Here is a 15,204-nt window from a genome sequence, read left to right on the forward strand (position 1 = left end):
GTAAATTCTTCTTCTGTGTTGGCTAAACAAACAGTGCCGTGTAGATTTTTTTTGTTTTTGTTTTTTTTGTTTGTTTGTTTTTTTGTGGGGCAATTGGGGTTAAGTGACTTGCCCAGGGTCATACAGCTAGTAAGTGTTAAGTGTCTGAGGCCGGATTTGAACTCAGGTACTTCTGACTCCAGGGCCGGTGCTCTATCCACTGCATCACCTAGCTGCCCCTGCTGTGTAGATTTTAAAGAAAGTTACACAGAAGTAATGGCTAAAATAAATTTCGGAAAGTTCAGAGACAGTGTTGTAACTCTCTTCTTCCTTTGGACATGCCTAGGATCTGGCAGCTTATACATAGTGCTATTGCTCAGAAACCCTGGGCCCCATGAGATTAAGAACAGAATTTTGCCGTCTTTCTCAGCAACCATGGAATATCTGCAACCATCTGGGACTCACTTTATTTAAAGACAAAAATCCCCATTTGTGGGTTTTTATAGCTTCATTTTCAACTAAAAAAGCCTGTCAAGCTGGCTTTCAAATTTGATAAAAAGAAAACCTTTAAAACTGGCCATGGAGACTTGGCTACTTAGAAGAAGAAAATCCAAAATGGTTGCTCCCATCTTGGCGGCGGGGCTTCATGGCTCCTATGATGCAGGGTTCAGTGGGAGGCAAGAGTCTGCTTTTCTTCAAAGTGGCAATATTCACTAAGCTTTCGCTTCACAAATTGTGGGTAGAACTTCAGGATTATTTCATCAGTTGAAGACAGATACTTAAAGTGTTTTTTTAAAAATAGTGTTTCTACTTAATATATATTTCTAGGTTTCATGCTAATCTCCCCCTTTCTCCCCACAATCTCACAGAGATATATATTGAAGATTTCTACATATGATTTTTTTTTTCTACATATGATTTTACTTAACAGGTCTTGAAAATCTTATAAGATCAGAGCCAGGAAGATATTGAAGAACAGCTCCTGGACCTCATACGCAATGGAAGATTCTATCTTTAAAATGATTAAAAGAGCATGGATATACCCACACACTGATATTTTCAGAATCAGTAAAAGTTGACTCCTTGAAGAGATGCAAAACTGCTTTCTATAAGCACTGACCGTGTGTGGTTATGTGAACTTGGAGCTTTTTATGGAGTAAAAAGGCACTGAAATTTGATGTGCACATTGTTGTCATTTGAAGATGACAGCTGACGAGTGTGAGTGTGTGTGTATGTGTGTGTGAGAGAAAGAAATCAGCAGTGTTTTCCACACTGACTATATGTATGGATTGTGTTTTGGTTTGATGTTACAGATGTGGTTTGCTGGGCTTTTCATTATTTGCAGTTCCACCTCTGGCTTTGCTCAAAGAGAACCACCTTTTTCTGGCGGCTCCATTTTCAGCTGGCTTGGCCACTGCTTCTGTTTCTCAGCATTCTGCAGAATGCTTTGTTTAGAAACTGGTTCTATTATACATCCCTGTTACTCTGCTGTTGACAAGAAATTCTGAAACTTGAAGCACAAGTGTGTATATGTGTGTGTGTGTGTGTGTGCGCGTGCACATGCATGTGTGCGTCTGCACACACATGTTTGTTCTGAGGTTGGGGGTAGAAAATGTGCTTAAAAAAACTAGGCAAGAATTCAGTTCCTTCTTACTTCCTGTGTAAGAAAAGACCTAGGAGTGTATAGATAAACATATGAGCTCAGTCACATTTACACATTTGGATATGTAAAGATACAACTACTCTGGGAGACTGCAGTGCTTATTAATGTCTTGGTACTTCCTTTCAAAGGTAAGTGTGATAGGAGTGCTGCTAACATTTTGCCAAAGTCGCCAAAAACAGGTCTTTTCCTGGTTGGTTGATTTCTCTTTACCCTCTGAAAGCACATTCATTATGCAGAGGTGGCTAGAGTAGGTCAAAGGCAAGAGTAAAGAAAAGGGTGAGGTAGCTCCCATAGGGAAGTATTACTAATACTTAACAGTGCAAATAAAATTTGGAAAAAACTGGGAGTGTTTTTGAACTGGCACCAGATGCCTTTAAAATATATGGATTTGTCACCAGGGGAGAAGGTGACTTAAAGGATCTATGTAGATGGGGATAAGGAAGTTCAAAAATGTCTTGAAATTCCAAAGCTTGAAAGTTCTTTTGCTTGGTCCTGTTTCAAGTCAATATTTATATTGAAAATTTTCAAAGCATATAATTTTAAACCAAGAAACTGAGGCAATCTAAAGGGAGCAAATACACATTTAGTTATTTTAAAAAGTAAGCATAGCAGAGATTTTAAAAATACATTCTTTATATAATTGAATATATTTGACTTCTGCCATATTATCATATAGTATAACATTTGCATTGGGGAACCTCAACATAAATTAAAATGTCACTGAAATTTATTCTCTCCCTAGAAAAGAGATAATTTGCACCCATAAAGGAGAATATACTCTTGTATTCCCACAAAATACAACAGGCTCTAACCATGCTTTGGAGTGGGCCAGAGTGAGCACTAATGGTCGTTTCCAAATATAGGAGTCCAGCCATTTAACTGACTGGTGAGGGTTTAATATACAAATATATGCATGTGTATACACATGCACACACATACACTCATGTTATTTTGAAAATACACATATCTATAGATAGAAATAATATATGTATATAATTTATCTATATGTTTATAATTTAATATAAACACATATGGTGGATACTAATGCTTTTGTGAACTGTGACCTGATACTATTATTTCTATATATCTGCCAGAAGGTTTGCAAAACATTTTCCCCAAAACAACTGTGTGAAGTCACAGACTGTAAAAGTATTAGTATTCACACTTTATAGATGAAGAAGTATGCAGAAGTGAATTGATTAGGATATCCATTTGATGAAATCAAAGAAGATAAGTAGCAAGGTAACAGAAAATGAGGTGTTAAAATTTTAAATCAGGGGTGCTTAACCTTTCTGTGTCATGGACCTCTCTGATAATCTAGTGAAGCCTATGGACCCCTTTTTTTTTTTTTGGCAGGGTGATGAGGGTTAAGTGACTTGCCCAGGGTCACACGTCAAGTGTCTGAGGCTGGGTTTGAACTCAGGTCCTCCTGACTCCAGGGCCGGTGCTCTATCCACTGTGCCTAGGTGCCTAAAAGAGTATTTTTAGCTGCATAAATAAGATACAGGATTACAATTGTATTCAAAATATTTTAAAAGTCAAGCTCAGAGACCTCAGGCTAAAAACTACTGTCTTAAATGAAGTATAAAGAAACTGTGACTTAAAAAAAAAAAAATTTTTTGAGGCATGAAGAAGTTCTCTTGTTTGGGGGGAATTTCAACAGAGAAACCCAAATGGCACTCAGGAATAAGGAAGAGCAAGAAGTTTATTGACGTGCCGGCCCAAAGCAGAGTAGCCTCTGGTTCTTTGGGCCCCGAGCAAGTGTCCAAACAGCAGTTATATACCCCTTAAGTGTGAAATACATGCAGGTTTTCACAGGTACATTGTGGTGAGCTACTTGGCAGACCGGAAGGCATATTTCAGTAAACAGAGGCATATATCAGGAAGTTGGTACTAAACCACAGACTTCAGGAGAACAAACGGTATGCTCTACTTTCATTTTGGGGGGTCTCAGCTCGGGCCTCAGTTTCATCCCCCATATTTTCCCATATTACTCTGATCAAAATTAATAGAATTACTTGGCTGCCCAGCCACTGGAGAGCCAAGGATCAGCAATGTGTGTGGTAGCCATAAAGAGGCAGGGCACAGGAGAGGGAGGGAACAGCTGAAGAGTACAACCTCTGGCACAGAGAAGACAGTTATCTATGGAAGAAGAAGGAACCCAGATCTTGAGAAGGAACCATTCTTTGTCTTGTGGGAGAAATTTCTCCTTCTTCCCCATCAGCCATGGCATCTTACCATGGAGCTACTCACCTAACAGCAAACACTGAACTCAGCAGTGAGCTGTTTCAGCAGTTGAGGCAAAAGACAATTCTTAGGAGTGTGAAATCTGATGGTTGAGAAGAGAGTCGGCTCTGGCTATTGAGAGCTGAACTATAGAGGAGACTAGGCCCAGGAAGGGGAGCTAAGAGACTTGACTTGCAGAGATGCTACACCCAGGGTCAATAGCATGAGAAGAGAAAGGACCCTAAAGCCTTGTGGTGCAAGAGGTATGAATTATCTGGCCCATGTGTATTACGTACAAGTGTTCTAGAATGGTATCCTGTGTATATGCCCACCTTTTCTACTGGTGCAGTATACTTTTGTGGGAGGATGTGCCCCAGGTTTATTTGCCAAGAAGAATGTTTTGTTTTGACTTACAATCTAGTTGTTCATTAAGGATAATCACACTAGTGGGGGGCTCATAAGCTATAACTTTGGGAGTGTAGGTCCACAGAGTAGCTACTTTTTCTCCCTTTAAACTTGCAAGTGTGAATTTGAGGGTATCCCAGGGAGGGGTCTCTGAGAGATTGTGACTACTTCATAGTCACATAAATTGTAAGTTTAGGAAGTAGGATTTGAACCCTGATCTTTTGACTCAAAGTCTGGCACAGTGACATCACCAGATCTGTGCATAAGGAAAATTAATCTGGATGTGGTATGAAAATCATATTTCAAGGCCGCAAGATTGTAGACTTAGAGACAAATACTAGTTAGAGGAGATTATTATAATAAACTATGAGAGAGGATTAGGGCTCGGATTAGAGTGAGAGCAAGGGGGATAGAAAAGAGCCAAGGACTATTTGCAGATGAGGTTTCAAATACAGGTAGTCAGGTAAATAGTGGTGCCATTGGGGCAGCTAGGTGGTGCAGTGGATAAAGCACTGGCTCTGGATTCAGGAGGACCTGAGTTCAAATCAGGCCTCAGACACTTGACACTTACTAGCTGTGTGACCCTGGGCAAGTCACTTAACCCTCACTGCCCTGCAAAAACAAACAAACAAACCAACAAAAATAGTTGTGCCACTGATGGAAATATGGAAAGCAGGAAGAGCGGCACATTTGGGAGAAAATATAATGATGAGAAGTTGTTTTAGACATGTTGAATATTTAGGGATATATGTTGAGAGCTCTGCCACTAACTAGATGACCTCAGACAAGAAACACTTATTTTTCCTTCATTAAAATTTTTTTTATTAACTAGCATTTTTTTTCCTCCCTTCTATCACCATCTCCATTGGAAAACCAAAACCAAAACCAAAATTAATACGTATGGCCAAGCAAAACAAACTTCTACAATAGTCAAGCCCCAAATTTTATTCCACATTCTGCATTGGTCAGGGTGGGTAGCTGCTTTATCTTCAGTCCTCTAGAATTGTGGTTAGTCATTTTCCTTTTTTTGTTTGTTTTTTTTTGTTTTTTTGATGAGGCAATTGGGGTTGACTTGCCCAGGGTCACACAGCTAGTAAGTATCAAGGGTCTGAGGCAGGATTTGAACTCAGGTCCTCCTGAATCCAGGGCCGGTGCTCTATCCACTGCGCCACCTAGCCGCCCCTACTCATTTTCTTAATCAGAGTTCTTAAGTATTTCAAAGTTGTGTGTTTTTACAATGTGGGTCTGTTCACTATACTCTGCATCTTTTCATAAAAGTCTTCCCAAGTTTCTTTGAAACTGTCCCTTTCATCACTTCAGTACAATCTTTTTGACCCTCACTTTACTCATCAGTAAGATTAGAGTAGAGCACACTGCACAGAAGACCTCACCTGATTGGCAGCATCACAGCTAGGGGATAATTGGGAGGGGGGTGGCCCGCCTTACCTCCCACGCCAGTAAACATTGGTTGAAGGAACTAGGGATACTTAGCCTAGAGAAAAGACACAGAGGGAGCACAACAGCTGTGTTAAAGTTCTTGGAAGGGTGTTTATGTGGAAAGTGAATGAAGTTTGTTTTCTTGGTCCTAGGAAGCAGAAGAGGAACAACATGTAGAAAAGTACAAAAGAATACAGATTTAGTTTAAGAAAAACAAAACAAGGTGGGCACCTAGGTGGCACAGTGAATAAAGTATCAACCCTGGATTCAGGAGGACCTGAGTTCAAATCTGGCCTCAGACACTTGACACTTACTTGCTGTGTGACCCTGGCCAAGTCACTTAATCCTCATTGCCCTGCAAAAAAACCAACAAAAAAAACCCCACCCCCCAAACCCAAACCCAAACCCAAACAATTAGAGATATTCCAAATGGAACAAGCCACCTCTGGCGGTAGTAGGGGAACCCCTTGGAAAGGATGTAAAGGACATAAAACAACAGATTCTTAGACAAGAGAGCCTTTGAGGTCCCTTCTAACTCTGATATTTGGCAATTCTGAACTTGAAGCCTTTATTCCAACAATGCAGGTTTGTTTACCCTTCTCCAAAAAGCATCTGCACATTCCTATAATCACTCAATTCTGTCTTTGGAATGTCCTCCTAATTTCTTCTCTGCTATCCTTCGATGCCCAGTGTGGCAGACTAGAAAACACCTGGCCTCGGAATCAGAAAGACCAAGGTTTAAGTCCTAATCCTCTGCCTTAGTTTGTAACCTTGGGCAAAACACTGAAATCTGTATGAGCCTCAGGGTCCTCGTATGATGTATAAAATAGGGATATTAATATTTTTACTACCTAGCTCACAGAGTTGTGAGCATCAAGTGTTAACCAAAGTGTTAAGTAAATGTTATTTGTTGTTGTCGCCAAGAATGTCCAACTTACATCATAAGGTAATGAGTTCCCTCTGACTGGAGGGGCTCTGATAGATGCTGGATGATCACCTGTCAAATATTCTGAGGAAAAGTTTACAGTATGAATGGGAAGGGGGGTTGGACTAAATAGCCTCTCAGATTTTTGAAACAAATATCTCTGATAGAGGCCTCATTTCTCAAATATATGGAGAACTGAGTCAAATTTATAAAAATACAAGTCATTCCCCAATTGATAAATGGTCAGAGGATATGAACAGGCAGTTTTCAGACAGAGAAATCAAAGCTACCTATAATCATATGAAAAAATGTTCTAGATCACTAATAATCAGAGAAATGTAAATTAAAACAACTCTGAGGTTTTACCTCACACCTATCAGAGAGGCAAATATAACAAAAACAGAAAAAATTGGATGTTGGAGGGGATGTGGGAAAGCTGGGACACTAATCCACTGTTGGTGGAGTTGTGAAAAAATCCAAACATTCTGGAGAGCAATTTGGAACCATACCCAAAGGGCAATAGAACTGTGCATACCCTTTGATTCAACAATACCACTGCTAGGTTTATATCCCAAAGATATCCCCCAAAAGAGAAAAAAGACCTATTTGTACAAAAATATTTACAGTAGCTCTTTTTGTGGTGGCTAAGAATTGGAAATCAAAGGAATGCCCATCAACTGGAGAATGGCTAAAGAAGCTGTGGTATATGATGGTGATGGAATATTATTGTGCTATAAGAAATGACAAGCAAGATGATTTCAGAAAGGCCTCTAAAGACTTTTATGAACTTATGTATAATGAAGAGAGCAGAACCAAGAGAACATTGTGCACAGAGACAGCACTCTTATTTGATGAAGAACTGTGAAAGACTTAACTATTCTCAATAATACAATGACCCAAGAGAATCTCAAAGGACTAATGATGAAACATACTATCTACCTCCAAAGAAAGAACTGATATTGATGGAACACAGATGGAAGCATGCTATTTTTCACTTTCTTTCATTTTTTCTTTTATTACAGTTTTCATATACAAAATGACTAATATGGTAATGTTTTAAATAATTGTACATGTATAACCTACATCTGATTGCTTACTGCCTCAGGGAGGGGAGGGAGGGAAGGAGGGATAAAAATTGGAACTCCATACTATAAATAAAAATTTTTATTACTTTAAAAAATGTTAAAATATTCAGATAAAATGAATGAATGAATGAATGAATGGCCTTTCAGGTCCATTCTAATTCTGAAAGTCTGTGATTTGCTAAAGCCAGTCTCCTCCAAGAAGCCTTCCCTGACCTCTCCAACAGTGTGTTCTTCCTTAGAATTCAATTCAATTCAACAAACATTTATCAGGTGTTCACTTTATATGAAGTGTCATGTAGACACAAGAGATACAAAAATGAAAACTATTCACTACCTTCAAGGACCAACATTCTACTGAGGGTGTCAGCATCTACATACAAAAGTAAATACAAATCTGACACAAACATTTCATGCAGAAGATGGCATCTGGCTGAACCATGAAGGAAGCATAGCGGGCCAGGTGAATGTTTTAGTAGAAAGAGCATCAGCTCTGGAGTCAAAGGGTCTGGGTTCAAATCATCTGTTGCTTACCATTTTATAACCTTGAGAAAGTAATTTAATTCCTCTAGGCTTTAGTTTTCTCATCTAAAAAACAGAAAGTCCTATACTGGCCAGTTCTCAGTCTATGATCCCATGTACTTCAATGTAATTTTTAAAAAATTTCACTGAAAGTAACTCATTAGGGATCATGTCCTACATTTGATGTCTTCATTATTAGCTATCAGATACTCATTAGAGAGTTTGATGGTTCTTCCCTGAGGCTCTTCTCTGTCCTTTCACTGAGGGTATACATGAAGTTCTGCTCTCTGATGATCAGGTATGAACCATGCACATAAAATGCATCCATTATATCGCTCATCTTACTAGTTGTTTCCTGCCTAACCACTGGCATAGGGCAATGGAAAAACCATCACTGAGAAGTAAAAAATATTCCCCTTTATTTCCAGAGATGGAGTGCTGGGCATCATGCTCCTCATTCTCCCCAACTTTGACTGTATTGTTACAATAGGAATACAGATGTATATGTTAAAGGTCTTATGCCAAATCCAGTTATTGGGCAAGTCCTTAAGCCAGTCTTCGGATTTTAATACTTCCTATCTTTTCCTTTATGCTCTTGTCATATGCTCAACGCTCGAAAAACATCTCTTAAGAACCACATTTTCACATCTTTAGAACACAAAAAAGTGTCAGATGTTCTCTTCCCCCCTGCCCATTTTGCACTTATAGAACCTAAAAAACAGCCAAAAGGAAGTTTTATAAAATAAATAAAATATGTGCTGAGAGCAGAGGCTTTATATGCCAAGAGTCAGAATGGAATGATTTTGGTTTTTTTTTTTACTAGTTAATATTAACTCCTGGAAAAGAAAATGGCTGCTGGAGACCTGGACCTATATGTTGACCTCAATGAGAATCAAAAGATTCTCCTGGGGATTGGTTCTTCAGCTTACTACACTCAACTCTCGATTATCTAGCTTGCCAAGAGCGCCCTGTTTTCCTCTTCCCAAACAGGCCTTTTGGCCACTTCACAGCTCATTTGCACCTCTACCAGAAGGTGGGTGGTGACAGAAAGAAAAGGTGAAACTCATATCACTAAGTTTGGCTGCTCGTTAGCAGCTCTGGAAAAAAAAGAGGTGGGGATAAGGCTGAAGCCATTATGATCATTATCATCAAGAAGCACTTATTAAGTGCCAAGGTCCTCAACAGGGGCTTAGGAATCCTAAGCAAAGTAAGGCTTTGAAATATTCAATCTGTTCTGGGCTTCTTTTGACTCACAGCACACACTTGAGACGGGGTTGGTGTCAGGCATACAGGGGTACTTACCTGTTTTTGTACTCCACTGAGGTGCTGAACCTTGATGATGAGTGAGGCAGTTCGGCCCTTGTACTGGATTGTTCTGATAAAAGTCCCAGCACTGTCCACACTGAATGGCTCTGACCAGCGCCAGTTCCCCCAACCTTCAATACAGATGTGTAACAGCTGGAGAGAAAAAACAATAATCGTCTTAATGCCAAGCTGCCAACAAAAATCTAGTACTGAACTGAAAGTCTCATTGCTGGGAAACCTTCCTATTTGTAATATTTAGCATCTGTTTTCTTTCTAACCTGTATTATTCATCCACTTTCAGCTTATTCAACCATACTAAGAATAGCAAATATACTATGTAGAACCAATGTGGTTTTCCAGATCTCGTTTTAAAACTTGTAAATAATTGTGCTATCAAATTGTAAAGGGTCTGTTGAGCTTTTGAGAAAAGGCCATTTCATTAATCCAGAGGGCAGGAAGGTTAAATTGTTGAGATCAAAGGATTTGGGGTCTTGGCCCACAGTGTAGTCTTCTAATGGCTAGAACATAATTAAAGTTAAATTTAGTATCTAGTTATTTTTGACCTTAACTTGCCATTTTCTCTTATTTTTCCCTTGGGATAGACAAGTAATTTGGGGACATAGCTCATTTGTCCATAAGAGTAAGTAATGTGTCAAAACAGAAATTCTGTATGTTTCTCAAGCAAATGAGAAGAAAATGTCTTTGCTGTCTTTTTTTTTTTAAATACAGTTTGTACCTGCTACTACATGGATTCCAACACTTTCATTTTACACATGATGGAACAGAAACCTGGAGAAGGGCAGTAACTGTACCAAGATCACAAAGGTAAAGATAAGAACTTAAACTGTTCTTTCCTACTGAATAAATTTTAGTGGTCCCTTGTTAATTCTAGGATAAAATACAAAGTCATCTGAAGTCAAATCAATAATCACTTATTAAATCCTGTGCTAAGCTCTGGGGATACAAATATATGCAAAATGAAAAACAGTTCCTGCCTTCAAGGAGACCATCTAATGGGAGAAGACAACATATAAAATAGAAAAATAGTTGGGAGTGGGAGGAGAGGGCATTACCAACACTGAATTCTAGAGGATAAGGATGGATGACCTTGGCTCTTTCTCAAAACCAATGTTTGGGGAAGAACTCATTAATGGGAGAAGGGTGTGGGACAAAGAAATAGAGAGAGAAGGCAGATGAGCATGGTGGCAAAGTCCAGAGAGTAAAGCATCTCTGATCTCCATCATTCCTCAGAAAAGAGGTTCCAGAACTGTACTCAAACACTCAAATGGATTTATGATCTCATTATCCTGGATATTCCTTCCAACAATAAAGTCCACAACCCATCCATGCCTCCCCATTCTGCACATCTAGTCCTTGCACACCAATAAGTTCATCACAGGGAGTCTACTCAATGTTCTGTAAGCCTCCTCTTTTTCCTGACAACTTGAAACTACCAATGGAATGCCAATTTGCAGGTGACAAGCCCATCTTTTCTGCCTATCAAAAATTTCTCTGATAGCCATAATGTATTATAGAACACAATGCAGTAAAAATTGATCCATAAATGAAATATGAACAAATGATTAAGACCTAAATGGAGAATGAGTAAACTTACTCAATAATTAGTAAATAAAAGTCAAATCATGGAAACAATAACAATTTTTGTGAAAGAGAATTATATAGGATGCAGCTAAATCAGAGGAAAACCTACATCCCTAAACATTATCCCTAGGACAGAGGAAAACCAAAGTAACAAAGTTAAAAAGAAAAGGGAGGAGGTTTCACAACAAATAAGGAGAAATAAAGAAAATCATCAGAAAATATTATCCTGAATCATACAGCAACAAAACTGAAAAAACAAAATGGATATGTACAAAAGAATGTAATGCCAAAATTAACAAAACAGGAAATAGATAAAACTAAGTAGCCTAATATCAGAAAGAGAAACTGAATAAGGTACAAATGGATCCTGAGGGGAAAAAAAAAAACAAAAACAAATCTCCAAGTTCAGATGGATTCACAAGTACATTTTATTAATCATTTTAAAAACAAATAAACATTATGCTATATAAAATGTTTAAAAAAACACAGAAAAAGAAGGTACACTAAAAAAAAAAAGGTACACTACTCAACATAATGAGGCAAACTTGATTCTGGGTCACGATTTCCAGGGGGGACCAATTAAAGTAAACAAGAACAATTGGAAGATAATTAGCATAACAAATCATATTAAGTCAATAGGCAATAATTAAGCTCATGAAGTACTAATAACAAAAACAAGAAAAAACAAGGGGCTATGGGGGAAGCTAGGTGGCACAGTGGATAAAGTGCCAGCCCTGAATTCAGGTGGACCTGAGTTCAAATCCAGCCTTAGACACTTGACACTTACTAGCTGTGTGACCCTGGGCAAGTCAATTAACCCTCATTGCCTCACAAAAACAAACAAACAAAAAACCAAAAGTAATTATTGATTAGAAATATTAACTACAATAATTAGAAAGGAATTAAAGAGTAAACATATCATGCCTATTCCTTCACTAATCTTCAGTTGCTCCCTGTTTATTGGTTGCTTCCCTCCTGCCTATAGACAAGTCCACGTTGCTCTCATCCTCAACAACCTCTCACTTGATCTTCTATCTCTGCAAGCTGTCATCCAAATTCTCGCCTCCATTTTGTAGCTAACTTCTTTGAGAAGGCTCTCCACAATAGGTGCCTCCATTTCCTTTTCTTTCTCTTCTTAACGCCTTTCAATCTGATTTCTGAGCTCAGTATTCAACCAAAATGGCTCTCTCCAAAGCCACTAACTTCTCAGTCGCCAGACTTTTCTCAATTCTCATCCTCCTCTTTTTTTTTTTTTTTTGCAGGGCAATGAGGGTTAAGTAACTTGCTCAGAGTCACACAGCTAGTAAATATCAAGTGTCTGAGTCCAGATTTAAACTCAGATCCTCCTGAATGCAGGGCCAGTGCTCTATCCACTGCACCACCTAGCTGCCCCCAATTCTCATCCTTCTTGACTCCTCTGCAGGATTTGAGACCACCAACCGTCTCTTCCTTGATACTCTCTTCTTTCTAGGTTTTTGTGAAACTGCTCTTTCTTGGTTCTCCACCTACCTATCAGATCGCCCCTTCTCTGTTTGCTGAATCTTCATTTACATCATGCCCACTAATCATGGGAGTCCCTCAAGGCTCTGTCCTAGGCTCGCTTCTCTCCTCTCTCTCCATACTACTTCACTTGGTCACCTCGTCAGCTCCCATTGTTTCAATGATCATCTCTATGCAGATAATTTTCAGATCTACTTGACCAGCCCCAACCTCCCTCTCACATCTCCAACTGCGTTTCAGACATCTCCAACTCGAAGTTTTGTAGAGATCTTAAATGCAACATGTCCAAATCTGAACTCATTGCCTTCCCCCCCAACCCATTCCTTAGGAACTTCCCTCACACAACTCAGGTGTCATCCTCTACTCACTCCTCATATAAAGTTATCAAATCTTGTTTCTTCCTTCCTAACATCTCTCATGTATGCTCTCTTCTCTCTTCTGATACTGCCACCAACTTGGTGCAGACCCTCATCTCCTCATGCCTGGCCTATTATAATAGCCTGATGTTGGTCTCCTAGCCTTTAGTTTCTGCCCACTGAAGTCCATCCCTCCACTCAGCTGCCAAACTGATCACCCTTTTATCCAATAAACTCTTATGGCCCTCTATCATCTCCAGAAGGGCTTTTAAAGCCCTTCATTATCTGGCCTCTTCCTGCCTTTCCATTCTTCTTAAAACTTACTTTCCACCATGCATGATACAGTAACTCTGGCCTCCTTGTTGTCCTTGCACATGTCATGCCATCTCCAGACTCCCAAGTGTTTTCCCTGGCTGTTCCTCAAGTCTGGAACCCTCTCTTTCCTCCTCTCCACTACTTTGCCTCCTTGAAGTCATAGCTAAAATCCTACCTTCTGTAGGAAGCCTTTGCCAGTCCTCCTTAATCTTAAAATATCACCCCCAAGTTATCTCACACAGAGATTGTTTGTACAGTTGTTTGCATGTTGTTTCTCCCATTTAGACTCTGTGTTCTTTGAGAACAGAGACTATTTCTTTGCTTTTCTTCATCTGCAGGCCAGTGTCAAAGTGCCGGTTCATGAGGGACCACCCCTCTGGACAAAACATTCCTCTCTCTCTTTTCTATATTGTTATTAACATATTGTTTGCTAGCATAGGGTATTATATTCTGTTATTCTGGGCTGTTTCATCAAGCAAACCATAAGTGTTTTCCGAAGAAACAAAACGGGGGAATGTGGTAAAAATTATTGGAGTTTTAGCTGACTCATTTGGGAGGGGCCACACCTGGCCCACCCTGAAGTTACGTATGCTACTGAGGTCAGAAGGAGAACTCTCCATAGGCAGTTTCTGAAGGATCTCCCCTTTTGGGGGAGGAAGACTGAACACTCCCTGAAGGGAGGTGGAGGCACTTCCAGAACACTAGCTCTCTCTATCTTCTGCCCTTCCGGTGGTGTGAGAAACTGTAGACTTTCTAGGTTTTGGTGAGTGAACACAGAAAACCCTAAATTCCTTTGAATTAGCTTAATTGGAAACGATCTGGGGATTGCATAGGTTAAGTTTAGAGTTAAGAGAATTTATCTGTATTTCTTTTTCCTATTTCCTTATCTTTGATTTTTTATTAGTTTCACAAATTAATTCCCAAGTAATAAAATCTGATCCTTTTGTGAATTAAAGCTGTAAGGCTCCTTTCTTATTGGCCTGGGAGAAATATCTAAAAGGGGAGTTCAGAGGGGAGGGTGAACCTAAAGGTCCCTCATATTTCTGGGACCTCAATATTTTGGCGAGTCACCCAATTAATGTTCTGTATATCAAATTTTGGCCCTCACATTCATATACCCAGTGCTTAGCACAGTGTATAGAACACAGTAGATACTTAATAAACAGTAGCTGGTTGACTGAGTGATAATATGAGTTATTATGGCATAGAGATCTGCCATCAGTCAGGACTTGAGTTCAAGTTTGGTCTTTGATACATACTGGCTGTGTGACCCTGAATGAATCTTTTAACCCCCTAGTGTCCCAAGCAACTTGCTAAGATTATAAATTCCAGAATAGTTGCTGATCTGCATTGACAGAAAGTATTTCCTCACCAGGCAACTTCCTATACTTATTAAATTACAGATCTGGACCTGTATTTGGAGTATATAATGGTATCAGGAAGTCCTAGAGAATCAGCAAATTTTGAGATGATTAAAAGCTTTAAACAAATAGCAGGATACAAAATAAACCACCAAAATAATTTCTGTTAATTGCTCTTAAATTCTATTTAAACCTTGGGGAAAGAAAGAAAGAGCAATTTCATTGAAAATAATAACAAAATAAATGAATTATCTGTTAACCTACAATACTACACACAGGATATATATATATATATATATATATATATATAATATAGTATATAATAATATATTATATATATATAAATTCAGTTACTAAACAAATTTAATAGAAATAAAAGAAGATCTAAATAAGTGATGAGATATTTAATGTTCTTGACTAGGCCATATCCATATAGTAAAACTAATAACAGCTAAATTAATCGGCAGATTTACACAACTCTAATTACCAAAGAGATACTTAATAGAATCAGAGAAAATATTAATAA

At 38.8% G+C, this 15,204-nt stretch overlaps 1 protein-coding gene across 1 annotated transcript in view; it reads right to left on the reverse strand.

Annotated features, from left to right (window-relative positions):
- The window catches only part of VPS13B (vacuolar protein sorting 13 homolog B), a 996,174-nt gene that overhangs the window by 61,546 nt on the left and 919,424 nt on the right, over positions 1-15,204 (reverse strand). The window contains exon 44 of the mRNA XM_043982862.1: positions 9,542-9,697. Within this exon, the coding sequence (XP_043838797.1) occupies positions 9,542-9,697 (156 nt within the window). The remainder of the gene's footprint in view (positions 1-9,541; positions 9,698-15,204) is intronic.

The sequence above is a fragment of the Dromiciops gliroides genome, chromosome 1 (genome assembly GCF_019393635.1).
Source record: "Dromiciops gliroides isolate mDroGli1 chromosome 1, mDroGli1.pri, whole genome shotgun sequence".
Taxonomy (NCBI): Eukaryota; Metazoa; Chordata; class Mammalia; order Microbiotheria; family Microbiotheriidae; genus Dromiciops; species Dromiciops gliroides.